We start from the raw sequence: 23272 nt of genomic DNA, 5'->3' as shown, positions 1-23272 counted from the left end.
GGCTCTGACTCTGTCCCAGCCTCCACTAAATTCACCCAATGTGCCGTCAGGGAGATATAGTGGCCCTGCCCGCCTGTGCTTGTCCATGTGTCCGTTGTTAAGTGGACCTTGCCAGTAACCGCGTTGGTGAGGGCGCGTACAATGCTGCGGGAGATGTGGTCGTGCAGGGCTGGGACGGCACATCAGGAAAAGTAGTGGCGACTGGGAACAGAGTAACGCGGGGCCGCCGCCGCCATCATGTTTTTGAAAGCCTCCGTTTCCACAAGCCTATACGGCAGCATCTCCAGGCTGATCAATTTGGCTATGTGCACATTTAACGCTTGAGCGTGCGGGTGCGTGGCGGCGTACTTGCGCTTGCGCTCAAACAGTTGCGCTAGCGACGGCTGGACGCTGCATTGAGAGACATTGCTGAATGGGGCCGAGGACAGCGGAGGTGAGGGTGTGGGTGCAGGCCGGGAGACTGTCGTGCCTGTGTCCGGAGAGGGGGGTTGGATCTCAGTGGCAGGTTGGGGCACAGGGGGAGAGGCAGTGGTGCAAACCGGAGGCTGTGAACGGCCTTCGTCCCACCTTGTGGGGTGCTTGGCCATCATATGCCTGTGCATGCTGGTGGTGGTGAGGCTGGTGGTGGTGGCTCCCCGGCTGATCTTGGCGCGACAAACCTTGCACACCACAGTTCGTCGGTCGTCTGCACTCTCAGTGAAAAACTGCCACACCTTTGAGCACCTCGGCCTCTGCAGGGTGGCATGGCGTGAGGGGGCGCTTTGGGAAACAGTTGGTGGATTATTCGGTCTGGCCCTGCCTCTACCCCTGGCCACCGCACTGCCTCTTCCAGCCTGCCCTGCTGCTGCACTTGCCTCCCCCTCTGAAGACCTGTCCTCAGTAGGCTTAGCAAACCAGGTGGGGTCAGTCACCTCATCGTCCAGCTGCTCTTCCTCCGAATCCTCTGTGCGCTCCTCCCTCGGACTTACTGCCCTTACTACTACCTCACTGATAGACAACTGTGTCTCATCGTCATCGTCCTCCTCACCCACTGAAAGCTCTTGAGACAGTTGCCGGAAGTCCCCAGTCTCCTCACCCGGATCCCGGGAACTTTCCAAAGGTTGGGCATCGGTCATGAGAAACTCCTCAGGTGATAGAGGATCCATTTTTTCGCACTCAAGGCCGGGACCGGAGAACAGTTCCTGGGAGCCTGCCTGCTCTTCTGAATGTGTCATTTGCTGGGAGGGAGGAGGCTGGGAGAAGGGAGGAGTAGCAGCGAGAGGATTCAGGGATGCAGCAGTGGATGGCGTAGAAGACTGGGTGGTGACAGTGGATAGTTTGCTGGATGCACTTTCTGCCATCCACGACAGGACCTGCTCACACTGCTCAGTTTCTAATAAAGGTCTACCGCGTGGACCCATTAATTGTGAGATGAATCTGGGGACCCCAGAAACTTGCCTCTCTCCTAATCCCGCAGCAGTCGGCTGCGATACACCTGGACCAGGAGCTCGGTCTGTGCCTACACCCTGACTTGGGCCTCCGCGTCCTTGCCCGCGTCCACGTCCTCTAGGCCTACACCTACCCCTCAGCATGGTGTATTACGAGTAGAGCAGAAACAGAACGCTGTAATTAAATGTGCCGCTTATTGGCCTGTGGTTGGAGGCTGACTTTGCTTACGGAACGCACAGCAGAGCCAGGCAACAATTATGACTGAGCTACTGGAATTCACAGGGCAGAACCAGTCAAGTGGCCAAAGGCCAGTGGTAGGCCTTACGTATTTTGCTTCAATTTTTTAAAATGGTGAGGTGAAAAACCAGACAGACACCGTATGCAGCGTATATATGTATACTCTTTCCCTCTCGTGGGATGACAGCGATCATGTAACGGACACAGCATAGCCAGGAAACAATTATGCGCAAGCCTGTAGTCAGACCTAGGTGCGTATGACTGAGCTACTGGAATTCACAGGGCAGAACCAGTCAAGTGGCCAAAGGCCAGTGGTAGGCCTTACGTATTTTGCTTCAATTTTTTAAAATGGTGAGGTGAAAAACCAGACAGACACCGTATGCAGCGTATATATGTATACTCTTTCCCTCTGGCGGGATGACGGCGATCATGTAACGGACACAGCAGAGCCAGGAAACAATTATGCGCAAGGCTGGGTATTAATGAGCGACTAGTACCCCCAGCACACACGCATTAAACTGAAGACGGTCACAGGCAGCCCAAATATAGTATTTTTTTCCAATTTTTGGGAAAAAGCCCACTGCCTATATAGCCTGTATATGGATTTCCCTGTTGGAGGATGACTGTGGTTATTCAAAGCACAGTGCAGCCAGAAAAAATTATGCGCAAGGCTGGGTATTAACCCCTTAATGACGCGGCCATTTTTCGTTTTCCATTTTCGTTTTTTCCTCCCCCCTTTAAAAAAATCATAACTCCTTTATTTATCCATCCACGTCACTGTATGAGGGCTTGTTTTTTGCGGGATGAGTTGTATTTTTCAATGGTGCTATTTAAAGTACCATATAATGTACTGAAAAACTTTTAAAAAATTCTAAGTGGAGTAAAATGGAAAAAAAACGACATTTTGCCATCTTTTAGTACGTCTTGCTTCTACGGCGCACAAATGGCAACAAAAACGACATGATAACTTTATTCTATGGGTCGGTACGATTACTACGATGCCAAACTTGTTTAGGTTTTTTTTTACTATACTCCTCTTTTTTTTTTTTAAAGACATAAAATTTTTTTCAATTATTTTCTGTCGTCATTTTGTGCGCGCGATAACTTTTTTATTTTTCCGTCGACGTAGTTGAGCAAGGTCTCATTTTTTGCGGGATGTCCTGTAGTTTCTGATAGTACCATTTTGGAATACATATGACTTTTTGATCGCTTTTTATTGCGTTTTTTCTTGGAGGCAGGGTAACTAAAAAAGTGCATTTCTGGCGTTCTTCATTTTTTGTTTCGGACGACGTTCACCGTGCGGGAAAAATTATGTGCTACTTTGATAGATCGGACTTTTACGGACGCGGCGATATCAAATACATATTTTTAATTTATTATTTAGATTTTTTAATTAAAGATATGGCAAAAGGGGGGTGATTTAAACTTTTACAACTTTTTTTTTTTTTCAATTAAAAAAAAACTTTATTGATTCTTTTTTTTACTTTACTTTGAAGTCCCCCTGGGGGACTTTAAGATGCGATGCTTTGATCGCTCCTGCAGTATGACGTAATGCTATAGCATTACGTCATACTGCTTTTTGACAGGCAGCCTATGAAGCCACCCCACGGGGACGGCTTGATAGGCAGTCTGCTAAGGCAGCCCTGGGGCCTTTCATTAGGCCCCCGGCTGCCATGATACGTGCAAGGCTCCCCCGATCTCACCGCGGGGGGGCCGCGCGGGACCCCCGAACATCGTTCGGGGGATTTAAATGCCGCTGTCAGAATTGACAGCGGCGTTTAAATGGTTAATAGCCGCGATCGGCCGCGCGGCCGCTCGCGGCTATTGCCCGCGGGTGTCAGCTGTTATAAACAGCTGATGCCCGCACTGTATGAAGAGAGGTTGCCACGCAACCTCTCTTCATACATACCCCGACGCTCCATGACGTACCAGGTACGTCATTGGTCGTTAAGGGGTTAATGAGCGACTACTACCCCAAGCAGACACGCAGTAAACTGTAGACGGTCACAGGCTTAGCTGGGTAATAATGAGCGACTACTACCCCCAGCACACACGCAGTAAACTGTAGACGGTCACAGGCAGCCCAAATATAGTATTTTTTTCCAATTTTTGGGAAAAAGCCCACTGCCTATATAGCCTGTATATGGATTTCCCTGTTGGAGGATGACTGTGGTTATTCAAAGCACAGTGCAGCCAGAAAAAATTATACGCAAGGCTGCAGTAACACCTAGCTGAGTAATAGTGAGCGACTACTACCCCCAGCAGACACGCAGTAAACTGAACACGGTCACAGGCAGCCCAAAGATTTTTTTTTCAAATTTTTTTGAAAAAGCCCACTGCCTATATAGCCAGTATATCTCTTTCGCTGTACCACTGTCCCTGCCTCAGCAGTACTGCCCCTATACTCAGTAAAATGACTGCAGACTGAGGACGCTATGGTCTGCACGCCCGATATACAAAAAAAAAAAAATGTGCAAAACTGCTAAAAGCAGCCTCAACAGTACTGCACATGGTCAGATGTGGCCCTAAGAAGGACCGTTGGGGTTCTTGAAGATAAACAGCCTAACACTCTCCCTATAGCAGCTACAGCAGGACGGCACTTTCCCTAATGTCTCTCAGCGTGCATCTGTGGTGAGCCGCGGATGGCCCCAGTTTATATACTCGGGTGTCACCTGATCTCCCCAGCCACTCACTGCAGGGGGGTGGGATAGGGCTGGAACTTCACAGGAGGAAGTTGTAATGCCTTCCCTGTGTTTCTATTGGCCAGAAAAGGGCGCAAATTTCTCAGGGAAGGAAATGTAATGGAGTCGAGTACCGCGTGGTGCTCGTCTCGAGTAACAAGCATCTCGAACACCCTAATACTCGAACGAGCATCAAGCTCGGACGAGTACGCTCGCTCATCTCTAATGCTTTCCCCACAGGCGACTTCCGTCCAATTGCGACCTCCAAAGAACTCACACGTGAGAAGAACACATGTGTTTTAAATCTTTGTATTCACATAAGCGATTTATTTTTTTCTCTTGGATCGATACTCCGAGACAGAAAAATCGCTGCATGTCCTTTTGCATGTCTGCAAAAAATTTGCAGAAATGCAACTATTAGATTAGAGAGCAGTGAAATAGAATTCATCGAAGTTACAATGTCAGCCTCATGACAAGATGTTGCAGATGTGAGCAGATCAGGTTTTCATTGAATAGTATTTTTATTAACTGAACCTAATTTTTGTGTTCATGTATTTGCCAAAATGTTTTAAAATGTGTTACGGATTTGAAAACTGTGCATCAATTATCAGCTTTTAAACAAAGTTATTGCATATTAATTAAATATATGATGTTTTCTAATTATGTTATATTAAGAATGGAGTAAGGACTTTTGGCAGGGCTTTAACCCACAACCTCCTGCACTCCAGTCAGCAGCTCGCAACTAGGCTATCTAGCCCTTGGACAGAACCTCTGCTAAAGTATAGCAATGATCTTGTGTTGCCTGGCTTATTCCCCTGTTGTAGCTTCTTCACCCAGTTCCAAATTAGGCTAACTATGTAAGCCTAAACGTGTTACTGCTCAAGTGTGTGATTATTGCGCTTCAAAAGCTTTGATCTAACTCCACTAATGCCTGCTCTAAACTGAGATCTCCTGATACCGACTTCTGGCTTTCATTCTGACAACGCCACCCACCTCCTAAATTTGTACAGGTCACGAGACCTCCTGTTGCTGACCCCTGGCTACTCTCCAGAGCTGCGACTGCTACCCGTGAGGCTCCAACTTACTGACAGAGCTCTACAACTACATATAATATATATATAAAATATTTATAATATAAATAGTATGTATAATATAATTTATTATGCAAACAGAATACATTGTAATCACATATAGCAGTGATGGTGAACCATTTAGAAACTGAGTGCCCAAACTGCAACCCAAAACCCACTTATTTATCGCAAAGTGCCAACATGTGAGGGGGCGGGACTTATCACAATGTGTGGTTTTTACCTCCGCTGTTATAAAAAGAACAGGGCCACTTCTAAAAAGACAGGGTGCAGATTTTGACTGTTTTTTGGATGCGGAAATGCTGCAGAATTTGCCGTTGAAATTTACTCTGAGGATATTCTACAGCATTAATAACAGTGATAACAGTAACCCCCCACGGCGGCCCTAGTGATAACAGTGACTCCCCACGGCGGCCACAGCGGTAACAGTGACCCCCCTACAGAGGTCCCAGTGACCCCTCCACAGCGACCCTAGTGGTAATAGTGACAGCCCGCAAAGCAGCTCCAGCAGTAACAGTGACATCCCACAGTGTCCCCAGCGGTAACAGTGACCCCCACAGCAGCCCCAGTGGTAACAGTGACATCCTACAGCAGCCCCAGTGGTAACAGTGACATCCCACAGTGGCCCTAGTGGTAACAGTGACCCCTACATCAGCCCCAGTGGTAATAGTGACATCCCACAGTGTCCCCAGCGGTAACAGTGACCATCCCCACAGCGGCCCCAGCTGTAACAAAGACATCCCACAGCGGCCCCAGCGGTAAGTGACATCTCACAGCGGCCACAGCAGTAATAGTGACAACCCACAGCAGCCCCAGTAGTAATAGTGACAACCCACAGCAGCAATAGTGACAGTCCACAGCGGCCCCCAGTAATAATAGTGACAGCCCACAGCGGCCCCATTAGTAATAGTGACAGCTCACAGCGGCCCCAGCAGTAATAGTGACAGCTCACAGCGGCCCCAGCAGTAATAGTGACATCCCACAGCGGCCCCAGCGGTAAGTGACATCTCACAGCGGCCACAGCAGTAATAGTGACAACATACAGCAGCACCAGTAGTAATAGTGACAACCCACAGCAGCCCCAGTAGTAATAGTGACAACCCACAGCAGCAATAGTGACAGTCCACAGTGGCCCCCAGTAATAATAGTGACAGCCCACAGCGGCCCCATTAGTAATAGTGACAGCTCACAGCGGCCCCAGCAGTAATAGTGACAGCTCACAGCGGCCGCAGCAGTAATAGTGACAGCTCACAGCGGCCCCAGCAGTAATAGTGACAGTCCACAGCGGCCCCAGCAGTAATAGTGACATCCCACAGCGGCCCCAGCGGTAAGTGACATCTCACAGCGGCCACAGCAGTAATAGTGACAACCCACAGCAGCCCCAGTAGTAATAGTGACAACCCACAGCAGCAATAGTGACAGTCCACAGCGGCCCCCAGTAATAATAGTGACAGCCCACAGCGGCCCCATTAGTAATAGTGACAGCTCACAGCGGCCCCAGTAGTAATAGTGACAGCTCACAGAGGCCCCAGTAGTAATAGTGACAGCTCACAGCGGCCCCAGCAGTAATAGTGACAGCTCACAGCGGCCCCAGCAGTAAGGCCTCCTTCCCACGTACGGATTTCCGCCGCGTAAATTCGCGGCAAAAATCCGCTGCGTTGCCCCCTGCTATTAGGTTCTATTGAACCTAATAGCACAATGCTCATGATGCGTAATTCCACCGCGGAATTACGCACCGTGAAATCTCCCATCCTCACCCGCGGCATGCTCTATTTGCCGCGGGTGTACGCGCTGACGGCTTCCATTGCAGTCAATGGAAGCCGTCCGTTCACGCTATCTCCCGCTGTAACGAGCGGAAGATAGCATGAAAAAACGCTTCCCCGCCTACCGCCGCGCGTCATATGACGTGGCCGGCGCGTCACGTGACACGGCCGGCCGCGTCATGTGACGCGGTGGGCGTGTCACATGACGCGACGGCGGTGGGCGGGGAAGCATCTTCACGCTATCTTCCGCTGGCAAGTATGGGGTCTCTGGGGGGGCGCCGTGACGGGCTTCACTGCGGAATATTCTGCAGCGGAGCCCGTCACGCTCGTGTGAAGCCGGCCTAATAGTGACAGTCCACAGCAGCCCCAGCAGTAATAGTGACATCCCACAGCGGCCCCAGCGGTAAGTGACATCTCACAGCGGCCACAGCAGTAATAGTGACAACCCACAGCAGCCCCAGTAGTAATAGTGACAACCCACAGCAGCAATAGTGACAGTCCACAGCGGCCCCCAGTAATAATCGTGACAGCCCACAGCGGCCCCATTAGTAATAGTGACAGCTCACAGCGGCCCCAGTAGTAATAGTGACAGCTCACAGTGGCCCCAGTAGTAATAGTGACAGCTCACAGTGGCCCCAGTAGTAATAGTGACAGTCCACAGCGGCCCCAGTAGTAATAGTGACAGTCCACAGCGGCCCCAGCAGTAATAGTGACACCCCACAGCGGCCCCAGTAGTAATAGTGACATTCCACAGCGGCCCCAGCAGTAATAGTAACATTCCACAGCGGCCCCAGCAGTAATAGTAACATTCCACAGCGGCCCCAGCAGTAATAGTAACATTCCACAGCGGCCTCAGCAGCAATAGTAACATTCCACAGCGGCCTCAGCAGCAATAGTAACATTCCACAGCGGCCTCAGCAGTAATAGTAACATTCCACAGCGGCCCCAGCAGTAACAGTAACATTCCACAGTGGCCCCAGCAGTAATAGTGATATTCCACAGCGGCCCCAGCAGTAGAAATAGTGACATCCCATACCAGCAACAGTAGTAATAGTGCCCCCTCTGACCCATATACTTACCCCCTCCTCGTGGAAGCGCCACTGCTCTTCTGCTCGGTGCTGCTGTTGGCCCAGCTCCCAGGTGCACACTGTGACATCAGTGTGCTGCCAGATGCTTTCTCCTCCTGGTCTCATGGAACTTAAAAGGAGACGTCAGGGGAAGGGGGAGGAGGATTCCGGCTGCACACTGAAGCCACAGTGTGCGCCGGGAATCAGCGCCACTAGCAGTGCAGCTGAGTGATTACTGGCAGGGGAGCCACAGCCCCTGCCAGTAATTAACGTGGTGAGTGGCCGACAGTGTTGCATGCCAACAGGGAGGGCTCTGCGTGCAGACTCTGGCATGCGTGCCATGGGTTTGCCACCACTGACATATAGGAACAACACGTTTAAAACAATATGAAAAATCAATCATAGGTAGGATCACAATAATCATATAAGAGAGAACCTATATAATAGTAATAGTGACAGCCCACAGCAGCCCCAGTAGTAATAGTGACAGCCCACAGCAGCCCCAGTAGCAATAGTGACACCCCACAGCGGCCCCAGTAGCAATAGTGACACCCCACTGCGGCCCCAGTAGTAATAGTGACTGCCCACTGCGGCCCCAGTAGTAATAGTGACTGCCCACAGCGGCCCCAGTAGTAATAGTGACTGCCCACAGCGGCCCCAGTAGTAATAGTGACTGCCCACAGCGGCCCCAGTAGTAATAGTGACTGCCCACAGCGGCCCCAGTAGTAATAGTGACTGCCCACAGCGGCCCCAGTAGTAATAGTGACTGCCCACAGCGGCCCCAGTAGCAATAGTGACAGCCCACAGCGGCCCCAGTAGCAATAGTGACACCCCACAGCGGCCCCAGTAGTAATAGTGACACCCCACAGCGGCCCCAGTAGTAATAGTGACTGCCCACAGCGGCCCCAGTAGTAATAGTGACTGCCCACAGCGGCCCCAGTAGTAATAGTGACAGCCCACAGCGGCCCCAGTAGCAATAGTGACACCCCACAGCGGCCCCAGTAGTAATAGTGACACCCCACAGCGGCCCCAGTAGCAATAGTGACACCCCACAGCGGCCCCAGCAGCAATAGTGACACCCCACAGCGGCCCCAGCGATAATAGTGACATCCCGCAGCGGCCCCAGCGATAATAGTGACATCCCGCAGCGGCCCCAGCGATAATAGTGACATCCCGCAGCGGCCCCAGCAGTAATAGTAGCGGCCCCAGCGGTAACAGTGATATTCCACAGCGGCCCCAGCAATAATAGTAGCTGCCCCAGCGGTAAGTGACATCCTGCAGCGGGCCCAGCGGTAAGTGACATTCCACAGCGGCCCCAGCGATAATAGTGACAGCCCACAGCAGCCCCAGCGATAATAGTGACAGCCCACAGCAGCCCCAGTGATAATAGTGACAGCACACAGCAGCCCCAGTAGTAATAGTGACAGCCCACAGCAGCCCCAGTAGTAATAGTGACATCCCACAGCGGCCCCAGCAGTAATAGTGACATCCCACAGCGGCCCCAGCAGTAATAGTGACATCCCACAGTGGCCCCAGCAGTAATAGTGACATCCCACAGCGGCCCCAGCAGTAGTAGTGACATCCCACAGCGGCCCCAGCAGTAATAGTGACATCCCACAGCGGCCCCAGCAGTACTAGTGACATCCTACAGCTAACCCAGTAGTAATTGTGCCCCTGAGACCCATATACTTACCCTCTCCTCCTCCTCGTGGAAGGGCCGCTGCTCCTCCGCTCGGCGCTGCTCCCAGGCGTACATTGTGACATCAGTGTGCTGCCAGATGCCTCTCCTCCTGCTCTCATGGAACTTAAAAGGAGACGACAGGGGAAGGGGGAGGAGGATCCCGGCTGCACACTGAAGTCACAGTGTGCGCCGGGGATCAGCACCACTAGCAGTGCGGCTGAGTGATTACTGGCAGGGGAGCCACAGCCCCTGCCAGTAATTAACATGGTGAGTGGGCGACAGTGGTGCATGCCAACAGGGAGGGCTCTGCGTGCTGACTCTGGCATGCGTGCTATAGGTTCGCCACCACTGACATATAGGAACAACACATTTAAAACAATATGAAAAATCAATCATAGGTAGGATCACAATAATCATATAAGAGAGAACCTATATAATAGAAAAAAAAGGCTACATGCAATATTTTTTAACATCATACAAATTTATAAATAGTAAAAAATACTATAAAGATGGCCATGAACCTCTTTCCACATAGCCAGTGGCCACAGTACCAATAGTGACAGCCTGCAGAGCGGCCCCAGCAGTAAAGGTGACAGCCCGCAGAGCGGCTCCAGCAGTAATAGTGACATTCCACAGCGGCCCCAGTAGTGATAGTGACAGCCCACAGTGGCCGCAGTAGTAATAGTAACAGTTCACAGAGCGCCTCCAGCGGCAATAGTGACCCCCACAGCGGCCCCAGCGATAATAGTGACATCCCGCAGCGGCCCCAGTGATAATAGTGACATCCCACAGCGGCCCCAACGATAATAGTGACATCCCACAGCGGCCCCAGCAGTAATAGTAGCGGCCCCAGCGGTAACAGTGATATTCCACTGCGGCCCCAGCAATAATAGTAGCTGCCCCAGCGGTAAGTGCCATCCCGCAGCGGCCCCAGCGATAATAGTGACAGCCCACAGCGGCCCCTGTAGCAATAGTGACAGCCCACAGCGGCCTCAGTAGCAATAGTGACAGCCCACAGCGGCCTCAGTAGCAATAGTGACAGCCCACAGCGGCCTCAGTAGCAATAGTGACAGCCCACAGCGGCCCCAGTAGCAATAGTGACATCCCACAGCGGCCCCAGCGGTAAGTGACATCTCACAGCGGCCACAGCAGTAATAGTGACAACCCACAGCAGCCCCAGTAGTAATAGTGACAACCCACAGCAGCAATAGTGACAGTCCACAGCGGCCCCCAGTAATAATCGTGACAGCCCACAGCGGCCCCATTAGTAATAGTGACAGCTCACAGCGGCCCCAGTAGTAATAGTGACAGCTCACAGTGGCCCCAGTAGTAATAGTGACAGCTCACAGTGGCCCCAGTAGTAATAGTGACAGTCCACAGCGGCCCCAGTAGTAATAGTGACAGTCCACAGCGGCCCCAGCAGTAATAGTGACACCCCACAGCGGCCCCAGTAGTAATAGTGACATTCCACAGCGGCCCCAGCAGTAATAGTAACATTCCACAGCGGCCCCAGCAGTAATAGTAACATTCCACAGCGGCCCCAGCAGTAATAGTAACATTCCACAGCGGCCTCAGCAGCAATAGTAACATTCCACAGCGGCCTCAGCAGCAATAGTAACATTCCACAGCGGCCTCAGCAGTAATAGTAACATTCCACAGCGGCCCCAGCAGTAACAGTAACATTCCACAGTGGCCCCAGCAGTAATAGTGATATTCCACAGCGGCCCCAGCAGTAGAAATAGTGACATCCCATACCAGCAACAGTAGTAATAGTGCCCCCTCTGACCCATATACTTACCCCCTCCTCGTGGAAGCGCCACTGCTCTTCTGCTCGGTGCTGCTGTTGGCCCAGCTCCCAGGTGCACACTGTGACATCAGTGTGCTGCCAGATGCTTTCTCCTCCTGGTCTCATGGAACTTAAAAGGAGACGTCAGGGGAAGGGGGAGGAGGATTCCGGCTGCACACTGAAGCCACAGTGTGCGCCGGGAATCAGCGCCACTAGCAGTGCAGCTGAGTGATTACTGGCAGGGGAGCCACAGCCCCTGCCAGTAATTAACGTGGTGAGTGGCCGACAGTGTTGCATGCCAACAGGGAGGGCTCTGCGTGCAGACTCTGGCATGCGTGCCATGGGTTTGCCACCACTGACATATAGGAACAACACGTTTAAAACAATATGAAAAATCAATCATAGGTAGGATCACAATAATCATATAAGAGAGAACCTATATAATAGTAATAGTGACAGCCCACAGCAGCCCCAGTAGTAATAGTGACAGCCCACAGCAGCCCCAGTAGCAATAGTGACACCCCACAGCGGCCCCAGTAGCAATAGTGACACCCCACTGCGGCCCCAGTAGTAATAGTGACTGCCCACTGCGGCCCCAGTAGTAATAGTGACTGCCCACAGCGGCCCCAGTAGTAATAGTGACTGCCCACAGCGGCCCCAGTAGTAATAGTGACTGCCCACAGCGGCCCCAGTAGCAATAGTGACAGCCCACAGCGGCCCCAGTAGCAATAGTGACACCCCACAGCGGCCCCAGTAGTAATAGTGACACCCCACAGCGGCCCCAGTAGTAATAGTGACTGCCCACAGCGGCCCCAGTAGTAATAGTGACTGCCCACAGCGGCCCCAGTAGTAATAGTGACAGCCCACAGCGGCCCCAGTAGCAATAGTGACACCCCACAGCGGCCCCAGTAGTAATAGTGACACCCCACAGCGGCCCCAGTAGCAATAGTGACACCCCACAGCGGCCCCAGCAGCAATAGTGACACCCCACAGCGGCCCCAGCGATAATAGTGACATCCCGCAGCGGCCCCAGCGATAATAGTGACATCCCGCAGCGGCCCCAGCGATAATAGTGACATCCCGCAGCGGCCCCAGCAGTAATAGTAGCGGCCCCAGCGGTAACAGTGATATTCCACAGCGGCCCCAGCAATAATAGTAGCTGCCCCAGCGGTAAGTGACATCCTGCAGCGGGCCCAGCGGTAAGTGACATTCCACAGCGGCCCCAGCGATAATAGTGACAGCCCACAGCAGCCCCAGCGATAATAGTGACAGCCCACAGCAGCCCCAGTGATAATAGTGACAGCACACAGCAGCCCCAGTAGTAATAGTGACAGCCCACAGCAGCCCCAGTAGTAATAGTGACATCCCACAGCGGCCCCAGCAGTAATAGTGACATCCCACAGCGGCCCCAGCAGTAATAGTGACATCCCACAGTGGCCCCAGCAGTAATAGTGACATCCCACAGCGGCCCCAGCAGTAGTAGTGACATCCCACAGCGGCCCCAGCAGTAATAGTGACATCCCACAGCGGCCCCAGCAGTACTAGTGACATCCTACAGCTAACCCAGTAGTAATTGTGCCCCTGAGACCCATATACTTACCCTCTCCTCCTCCTCGTGGAAGGGCCGCTGCTCCTCCGCTCGGCGCTGCTCCCAGGCGCACATTGTGACATCAGTGTGCTGCCAGATGCCTCTCCTCCTGCTCTCATGGAACTTAAAAGGAGACGACAGGGGAAGGGGGAGGAGGATCCCGGCTGCACACTGAAGTCACAGTGTGCGCCGGGGATCAGCACCACTAGCAGTGCGGCTGAGTGATTACTGGCAGGGGAGCCACAGCCCCTGCCAGTAATTAACATGGTGAGTGGGCGACAGTGGTGCATGCCAACAGGGAGGGCTCTGCGTGCTGACTCTGGCATGCGTGCTATAGGTTCGCCACCACTGACATATAGGAACAACACATTTAAAACAATATGAAAAATCAATCATAGGTAGGATCACAATAATCATATAAGAGAGAACCTATATAATAGAAAAAAAAGGCTACATGCAATATTTTTTAACATCATACAAATTTATAAATAGTAAAAAATACTATAAAGATGGCCATGAACCTCTTTCCACATAGCCAGTGGCCACAGTACCAATAGTGACAGCCTGCAGAGCGGCCCCAGCAGTAAAGGTGACAGCCCGCAGAGCGGCTCCAGCAGTAATAGTGACATTCCACAGCGGCCCCAGTAGTGATAGTGACAGCCCACAGTGGCCGCAGTAGTAATAGTAACAGTTCACAGAGCGCCTCCAGCGGCAATAGTGACCCCCACAGCGGCCCCAGCGATAATAGTGACATCCCGCAGCGGCCCCAGTGATAATAGTGACATCCCACAGCGGCCCCAGCGATAATAGTGACATCCCACAGCGGCCCCAGCAGTAATAGTAGCGGCCCCAGCGGTAACAGTGATATTCCACAGCGGCCCCAGCAATAATAGTAGCTGCCCCAGCGGTAAGTGCCATCCCGCAGCGGCCCCAGCGATAATAGTGACAGCCCACAGCGGCCCCTGTAGCAATAGTGACAGCCCACAGCGGCCTCAGTAGCAATAGTGACAGCCCACAGCGGCCTCAGTAGCAATAGTGACAGCCCACAGCGGCCTCAGTAGCAATAGTGACAGCCCACAGCGGCCCCAGTAGCAATAGTGACACCCCACAGCGGCCCCAGTAGCAATAGTGACACCCCACAGCGGCCCCAGTAGTAATAGTGACACCCCACAGTGGCCCCAGCAGTAATAGTGACACCCCACAGCGGCCCCAGCAGTAATAGTGACACCCCACAGCGGCCCCAGCAGTAATAGTGACACCCCACAGCGGCCCCAGCAGTAATAGTGACATCCCACAGCGAAGCCAGTAATAATTGTGCCCCCTGAGACCCACATACTTACCCCCTCCTCCTCCTCGTGGAAGTGCCGCTGATCCCAGGCGCACATTGTGACATCAGTGAGCTGCCAGATGCCTCTTCCCCATCCTCTCATGGAACCTAAAGGAGACGTCAGGGGAAGGGGGAGGAGTATCCTGGCTGCACACTGATGTCACAGTGTGCACCAGGAATCAGTGCCACTAGCAGTGCAGCTGAGTGACTACCAGCAGGGGAGCCGCGGCTCCTGCTGGTAATAAACGTGGTGAGCGGCCGACGGCGGTGTGTGCCAACAGTGAGGGCTCTGCGTGCCGCCTCTGGCACGCTTGCAATAGGTTCGCCACCACTGACATATAGGAACAACATGCTTACAATAATATTAAAAAAATCAATCATAGGTAGGATCACAATAATCATAGAAGAGAGAACGTATATAATAGAAAGAAAAAAAAAAGCTACATGCAATATTTTTTTAACACCGTACAGATTTATAAATAGCAAAAAAATACTATAAGGATGACCATGAACCTCTTTCTACATAGATTCATTGAAAACATATAACATCATGGTTGCATGTCAGCAATAGGATATATAAAAAGTGTAAAAAAGACACACCCACATCTGTCATTCATAGGTGGGATCACGCTGATCATATAAGGTATAGGATAAATAAAGGAGGATAAAGCTATGTATAGTCTATAACAAAGTGCAAGTGCATAGATGTACAAGTAGTAGAAAAGTATTGTAAGCCTTGGTAGCAGTGGACTCCTAAAGAGCATAATAATATGATTATGTGTCAACTATGGACATATCAAAAGCACACAGGAACCCTACCCTTTGATGCAGAAACACCCTGCCGTGCATTTCAACCTCTTGGTCAAGGGGTAATCTCTAGAGATGAGCGAACGTACTCGGATAAGCACTACTCGTCCGAGTAATGTGCTTTATCCGAGTACCTCTCTGCTCGTCCTGAAAGATTCGGGACGCGCTGCGGAGCGGGGAGCTGCAGGGGAGAGCCGGGAGGAACGGAGGGGAGATCTTTCTCTCCCGCCCGACTCACCTGTCAGCAGCGGAGCGCCCCGAATCTTTCAAGACGAGTACAGCGGTACTCGGATAAAGCACATTACTCGGACGAGTAGTGCTTATCCGAGTACGTTCGCTCATCTCTAGTAATCTCTCTATCACAAATCACCCCTATATAGTCCTGTGATAGTGAGTGATGAGTAGCAGCTGTGAACGCTAATGAGTAATGATTATGTGTGAGGCCTAGCAGGAAATGACATCATATAGTGCTCTCAAAATGCATTGTCAGTGTGTTATCATGTAAACTATTGGTGTACCAAGATGGCAACATATAAAAACCTGTAAATGTGCAGGAAAACATCACAGCAATGTCACTTCTAATATAAGTTGCTGAAATCTCACAAGATTTAGTCCTTTTACAGCCAGTCAGTGGTAGTGGCGCCTAAAGGAATCAGCGTTGGAGAGAGGAAGTGCGGCACAGCACTCATCCATCTGGGCATTCAAACATGAACACCCAGAGTGAAAGAGAGTCTGTGACGTCACCTCCAACTCACCCCACCAATCCAAACAGACGCTCTAAGGTGGTACGGGGTGGCCTCCATTGTAATTTTCCATGGCTACCAACATTGTATGTGTTGCCCAAAGTTCATAAAAACATGCAAGATTTATCTGGCCTCCAATTGTCTGTGGCATAGGAAGGATTTGTGAACTCCTATGTAAATTCATTAACCATTACCTCAAGCAGTTAGTTGTGGATTTGCCCTCCTATGTCAGGGACACTACAGACGTCCTGGTATGATTAGAGGGCATACATTTGGAAGATATGATCTTTGTGACAGCCGACACAGAATCCTTTTATACCAACATGAGACACAAATGTGGGCTGAGAGCGGTCCGCTTCTTTCTCAGGATGTCCAACTGGAATGATGATCTGTGTTCATTTATTTTACAGTTATTGGAATATATTCTGAAGAATAATTTTTTAATATTGTTTTTTCTTCAGGGACCGGGGACAGCAATGGGGGCTGCCTGTACGCCTTCCTATGCTAACCTCTTCTGAGGTCACAGTCCTGCGTATAAATAGATCATGGGAGAGATCTCTGCATTGTTCCCTGAGAAATCTATACATAGTTATTAGAGCGCCCCCTTGTTACAGTGCTGGGTATAAACAGATCATCCGAGAGATCTCTGTATTGTTCCCCGATATATCTATGCATAATAATTATGTTGCCCTCAACCGTCTTTTTTCTACTAAATAATCCCAATTTAGATAACCTCTCTGGGTATTGTAGCCTGCCCATTCTGTTTATTACTTTAGTTGCCCACCTTCATAGCTGCTCGAGCTCTGATATGTCCTCTTTGCATACCGGCCCCCAAAACTGTACACTATTCCATGTGTGGTCTGACCAGAGACTTGTAAAGAGGAAGAACAATGTTCTCATCATAGGCCCCTAGACCTCTTTTGATGCACACTATGATCCTATTTGCCTTGGCAGCAGCTGCCTGACATTGGTTGCACCAGTTAAGCTTACAATGAACAAAAATCCCCAAGTCCTTTTCAATGTCAGTGTTACCATATTTTGTGTCTAATGGTGACATGCATTTTCCCTGCCCATGTGCATAACCTTACATTTACCAGTGTTAAACTTCATTCGCCACTTTTCTTCCCAAGATCCTACTTATCCAGATCCTCTTGCAATCCCCTTGTATCCTCTCGTGTTAATTTTTTTACATAATTTTGTACCATCTGTAAATTTTGATATTTTACTGTGCAATCCTTCTACCAGGTCATTAATATTTTAAAAATAGGGCCCAATACTGCCCCTTGTGGTACCCTAGTAGTAATGGTGACTCAATCAGAGTATCCACCATTAATAACCACCCTCTGCTTTCTATCACTAAGCTAGTTTCTTACCGCCTTACACACATTCACACCTAGACCAAGCATTCTCATTTAATATACCACCCTTTTAGGTGGCACAGTATCAAAGGCTTTAGAAAAGTCCAGATACACAAAATTCAAAGCCTCTCTCCGGTAGAACTTACTGGCTGCCGTGTCCTCCTTCACGCCGACAAAGCACTTCTTCCTGGAAATGGGGCTTGAATACCTGTTATGTTCTCGTAGGGTAGAGAGTACTGGGCCCACACGAACGTTACCAAGGATAGGGAACACCAGGTGAAACCACCAATTTACACCTCTCCCTATCTGCTACAAAGGAAGATGACCAAGGACCTACCTGAGTGGTGACATCGCCCCAATAAAGGGCGGCCCATTGGTCTTCGGATCTATGGTGTTTATCTTCTGTTATCGATGTTAATTTCTTATTGATCGTGTACCAATTCATTCAGCACATAAAACTTTTTAGGATTTTTCCGAGGTTATGTCAGGAATAAGCAATAGTTTGTTTTGCAGCTAGAAAGAAAAACAAGAGCAGTTTTCTGGAATTTGGAGATAGATTCTCAATCTTTTTATTCAGCAAAGTCTCCTATGGCTTTTTACACAGGTTATGGTAGGTTACTGAATAAATTAGGGAATATGTTCTAATCCAAAGTCTTTGGACCCTGCCCGAACTTCCTCCTTGACCAGCTTCCTGACATCTTCCAGGAATCCCCGATTCCTCTTTAACCAGCCTGGCTACGCATGCCTTGCATAGAGGCCTCTCATATGTAGCTGGCAGTCTCAATCCGCACTCTACACATTTTTTGGGTCTCGTTCTGGGAGGGGCGTCTTTTTTTATCCCCCTGGCAGAGTTTTTTGCGCATAAGGATGCGATATTCCAAAACACAATACATTGGATTTTTTGCATAAACTTTTTGCCCCACTGGCTACTTACGGCCCGCGCTGTAACTGAAGACTCAGCGATGTCTATTGCTGGAGCACTCATCTGTCAACCAGTGCTGCAGACACCTTGGAGCAATATAAGCCAGCCAGTGTTTTTAATGCCAAGATTTTCGAGCGCAGTCTGCTCTATTTTCATTTGTTTTAGTGCTTTTTAACGCACCTCATCACCCATTACAATGATGGGGTGTATTCAAAAACACCACGGCTTCGAATGCGGCGTTTTCGTAACGCATGTGTCAGTGGCCTAAGAAACAAGACACTATCTTGGATTGTCCTGTGCTCTTCACATGCACAGCATATAGTTCCTTAGACCAGTGTTTCTGAACTCTTCAGGGACCCCCAAAAGGTCATGATTTCAGGATCTCCTATAGTAAGAACATCTGTGGCAATGTCTGAAATAGAAAATGCTGCGATTAGTTTACCGTGCGAGTTTTCACGTGGTCAAATCGTGGCTGTCTGTATAGCAATCCATTATCTAATGCAATCCTATGGCAGCGAGCAGAAATTCTGTGGAAAATCCCGGCGCAGAATTTCCGCCGTGTGCAAAAGGCCCTAAACAGTACAATAAATTAGTGGCCCATGTCATAAAAAATAAAAACGCTGACAAATCTTAGCAGGTAATATTTTATTTTTAGATTTTGTAGTAAAAAAATAAAGTTAACTTCAGTAAAACTGTCTTTATTATATATGCATTCAATGAGGAGAAAGACAAATACAGAATAGATTTACATTGGCAGGAAACGTTAAGCAATCTTTAGCTGTATAAAATGTAGCATTCCCATGTTTGCTTACAACTGATACATTTCATGTGTTTTATGTACTTCTTGTAAAATATAGTAAGTGCATTTAAGTTCATAAAAAGAATAGGCACAAAATTCTATATGTAATAAGCCAGTGCTTTAAAGCTGGGGTCCCCAACTCCAGTCCTCAGGAACCAACAGGTCATGTTTTCAGGATACCCCACAGTAAGAACACCTGTGGCAATGTCTGAGGCACCAACAATAATTCCATCACCTGCGCAATACTGAGGAAATCCTGAAAACATGACCTGTTGGGGTCCCTGAGAACTGGAGTTGGGGAACACTGCTTTAAAGGGGTTTTCCCCATTACTAATAGTGCCACTCAGATTTTTCCTCTTTTATTTTTTTATTCATTCATTACATAGCTATTCCCTAGAATAGGTAAGTGTTACATTGACAGTATTACATTGCTTATTAATTTCTTTGATCTCCTGGCCTTTTTCCCTTCAGATGGTCATGTGATCTCAATTCTAATCAGCTCAAATCTACTTGGGGTTATGGATTTATTTTCTAGTCGATTCCTCAGTTTGTGCAATGCAGTTACATGGATCTACTACAGCAACTGTGTTGAGGGGCAGACAGGTACTCCTGTCATAGTTACTGATGATGATCACACAGTTTTCCCCCTTCTGCTGCTTGTAAAGGTTCTTTCCATTCTTTTTGCATCACGAAGTCCCCCCTATTCAATGAGGACTATGAATGCGGTGTTCTCTGATCAATCGCATGCCTGCCACTTCTCCCTCATACAAAGTATCGTGCAAGTTAAGGCAAGGAAACTAACATGACACCCACCCTCCACTCACACAGACAATAAGAAATAGATAAAGCTACAGTTTCCCCGGCTTATTGCTGGTTTATAGTATATGAATTCTTTTAAGACACAGAAGGTTTCTAAGCATTAACAGAAAACCAGCAGGCAGGAAAAGGAAAACTGTGTACAAGCTGCCGGAAGAGTCGTTCTCCTCTAATGTATTCACATGTGGAACAGAGTTATGATAATATATATTAAAGATATGTACACTTCAAGAATATTCTCATCAACAATCAGACAATTAGATATGTAAATTAAAATCACCACAGATTAATCTGATCTCTAAAAGCATGACCTAGAGCAAAGAGGTAGGCAAATACGTTAGAATAAGGCAGCTTTAAAGTGATCCCCTTGAGAACAAAGACGACCACAACACTTCTCTGACTACCTGATGTAGACACTGTGCATCGTTAGTCTAAAAAGAAAAAACGTTTGGTACTGGGTTAGACAGTACAGACGAAGAGGCATATTATAAATATCTATCCATCTTCGGATCCATTCTATCCCACTCCGGGCCCATTTACACAACGATTATCACTCAAAATTCAATCAAACAACCAAAAGTGAGCGATCATTACATGCAGCTGTGTGAACATCTGGGCATGGGATCAATCACATGCTGGGCTCTGCAAACAGCTCCTGAAGGCCCTTTGACATGCAAATGAAGATGATAAAGTGTTAATGGACATTTGTGGCCATTAATAATGTGTGTAAAAAGATTGCTAAAACTTTTAATCGTTTGAAAGATTATCTTTGCATATAAATGGACCTTTACACAGGAACAAGCATTGCTGGTCCTTCAGTCGGGGCAGCTTTTATACTGAATGATAATCTTCGGATTCCCGCTGGATGCAACAATCGGAACAGTTTATTGGCTAATGTAAAAGGGCCCATAGACTACACTCTCACTGTGCACTAGTATACTGCATTAGTCTACTAAGAGGCTGGTGTGGCCAAACTTTTGTTTCTCCAGGCCTCGAGGAACGCTTTATTAAATGCAAGTTTAAAATTAAGAGAATCTGTTTGCACTGTCAATAGTAAATTTGCATTAAGAATCAAACTTGCCAAACGTGGTCCTAAGCTTCACTACAAAAAGACTTACCTTGTAGGGTATGTGCACACATGCTGGATTTGCCTATAGTAAATCTAATACGTATTTACACCATTGGATCTGTAACAAAAGTCCAAGGCAGGACACAGATTTTTGCTGCAAGTGAGCAGTAAGCTATTCCATGAATCCTTTGGAGAACCAACCCTAATGGGGGTAAAGCCTTCTGCTTTTCATGACGTGGACAAAAATCTTCACGGACATTTTCTGTATTGTGTGAACGATTGTGGAATCCCCATTCACATGCATGGAATGCCAAATGTTTGCAGATTTTGGCGTAAAATCCTGAACATGTGAACAGACCCATAAAAGAAGCTCTGAATAACTGTAGTACTTTAGTTCTAAATATTGCTAATCCGACCCCCCTATCCGCATATTAATGTGATGCGCTGATAGTCATAGCTTTTAGGCCTAAATAACTTTCCAAAAACATACTGTAGTCGGAGCTCAATGTATACAGGTTTACGGGGGAAAAAAATGAAATAAGGGATATTCTGCAAAATACACTTATTGTTATCAGTTTACAGCAGGGTACCCTGCATTACATTTGCTCCTGGCCCTACATTGCTGGCTCTATACTACTGAAGTCCTAGCAAGTTCTTACTTCTGAGCACTAAAATGGTCATATTATGCGATTGGCTGCTAAAGCCTACAGCGCTCTGTCCATACCTCATTTAAGGATGTAGAAATGACACGTTTATCTTTGGAAAACTGGGAGTCCTTACAATATCCCCACTACCATTACCGTTTAACACCAATGTATTGGAAATATATATAATTTTTTTTAGAATATCTTAATCTATTATCTAAAACAGAGTGAAAAAGAAAAAAAAATCAATCATTCATTCACATTTTTCATAGTCAACTACTTACATGTGCAAAGTTTGCAAATCACAAAACAAGTCTTAAGTTAAAAAATAAAGGCACATAGAAATTGGCATTGGGGCATAAATATGGCTCTCATTCCACAATGAAAAACAAAGTCACACTTTCACATGCATTTATAAATTATGCGGTTCAAAGGCATCTGTGGAAAAACGTGATGATGTAAAGCTTCAGTGCGGCAGGATCTCAGACGCATACAGGACGGGTTCTCAGCTCACACATGTAGACACCTCGCGGTCAGAAGACATTATTTATCACAAGTGCCATAACTGACATAGTGAAAATAACTAATGTGTTTCCTAAAAGGGGAAATAAAAAAATATATTACATTTTTAAAGCAAGAACCATGGAAATAGAACAGATGCCTTAACAAATGGTCTAGATTCTCATTAATTGGGACACTGATACAAGATAAAACAGAAAGGCTGATTAAGAATGTGTCACTGGAAAAGATGTCACCTAAATTCCAAGCTGGTCTGATCAGAAACTTTACCAATTTTCATTACTACAATGGCATCACATGAGGTACGTAATCCAGGTTCAGTTTGTGAAACGATATTCATGAATTGGTATATACTTTAAAAAGACCAAGCCAAAATTAGCTGGAAGGTCAAAAACAAGACAGGAGTCCAATAAAAAACGTCCTGCATTCTCTCAGATGGGTGGACATTTCATTTGACTTCATTCATTTATTTATACCATAGCATCTTGATCCCAATTAAGAGTGTCAACGAACTACACAGATCAATCTCATCTGGCCACAGCTTCTACGTTAAGGCGAGAAAACCACGTCCTCTTTCCTGCAAAATCATCACTATCGCTCGCGATTTTCTTGCGATTTTTTGTGTGAAAGTCAATAGGATTATCCAATGTTAAAATTGCATTGCAACACAAGTATGTTGCATTTGCAATGTAATGCGATAAAAAAGGAGGCTCCATAGCGAAACATAGGAGATTAAAAAAAAAAAAAAAATCTAACATCGCAGAAAGATAGAACATGCTGTGATTTTTTATTCTCTCAACATCGCATCAGTGGAATCATCGCTGATGGGAAGGAAGCCATTGAAAATCATTGTTTTCATAATAAGTTTTTTTTTACGGACTCTCGAATCACGGGAAAATCACGCGATTTTCTCGCCCGTGTGAAACCACCCTACAGCAGATGGGATTTA

The 23272-nt window shown here is 48.1% G+C and overlaps 2 protein-coding genes across 2 annotated transcripts in view; both read right to left on the bottom strand.

Moving 5' to 3' along the window:
• Positions 1 to 23272, bottom strand: part of LOC136625751 (C4b-binding protein alpha chain-like) — a 603882-nt gene that overhangs the window by 175156 nt on the left and 405454 nt on the right. The gene's annotated exons all lie outside the window — the stretch shown is intronic.
• Positions 19107 to 23272, bottom strand: part of LOC136625754 (membrane cofactor protein-like) — a 74624-nt gene continuing 70458 nt past the window's right edge. Inside the window, exon 15 of the mRNA XM_066600221.1 lies at positions 19107 to 22399. Within this exon, the coding sequence (XP_066456318.1) occupies positions 22388 to 22399 (12 nt within the window). The 3' untranslated portion in view covers positions 19107 to 22387. The remainder of the gene's footprint in view (positions 22400 to 23272) is intronic.

This window comes from Eleutherodactylus coqui, chromosome 4 (genome assembly GCF_035609145.1).
Source record: "Eleutherodactylus coqui strain aEleCoq1 chromosome 4, aEleCoq1.hap1, whole genome shotgun sequence".
In the NCBI taxonomy this organism is placed as follows: domain Eukaryota; kingdom Metazoa; phylum Chordata; class Amphibia; order Anura; family Eleutherodactylidae; genus Eleutherodactylus; species Eleutherodactylus coqui.
Note: the sequence above shows the minus strand (reverse complement) of the source record. Positions and strands in the feature narration are given on the sequence as shown.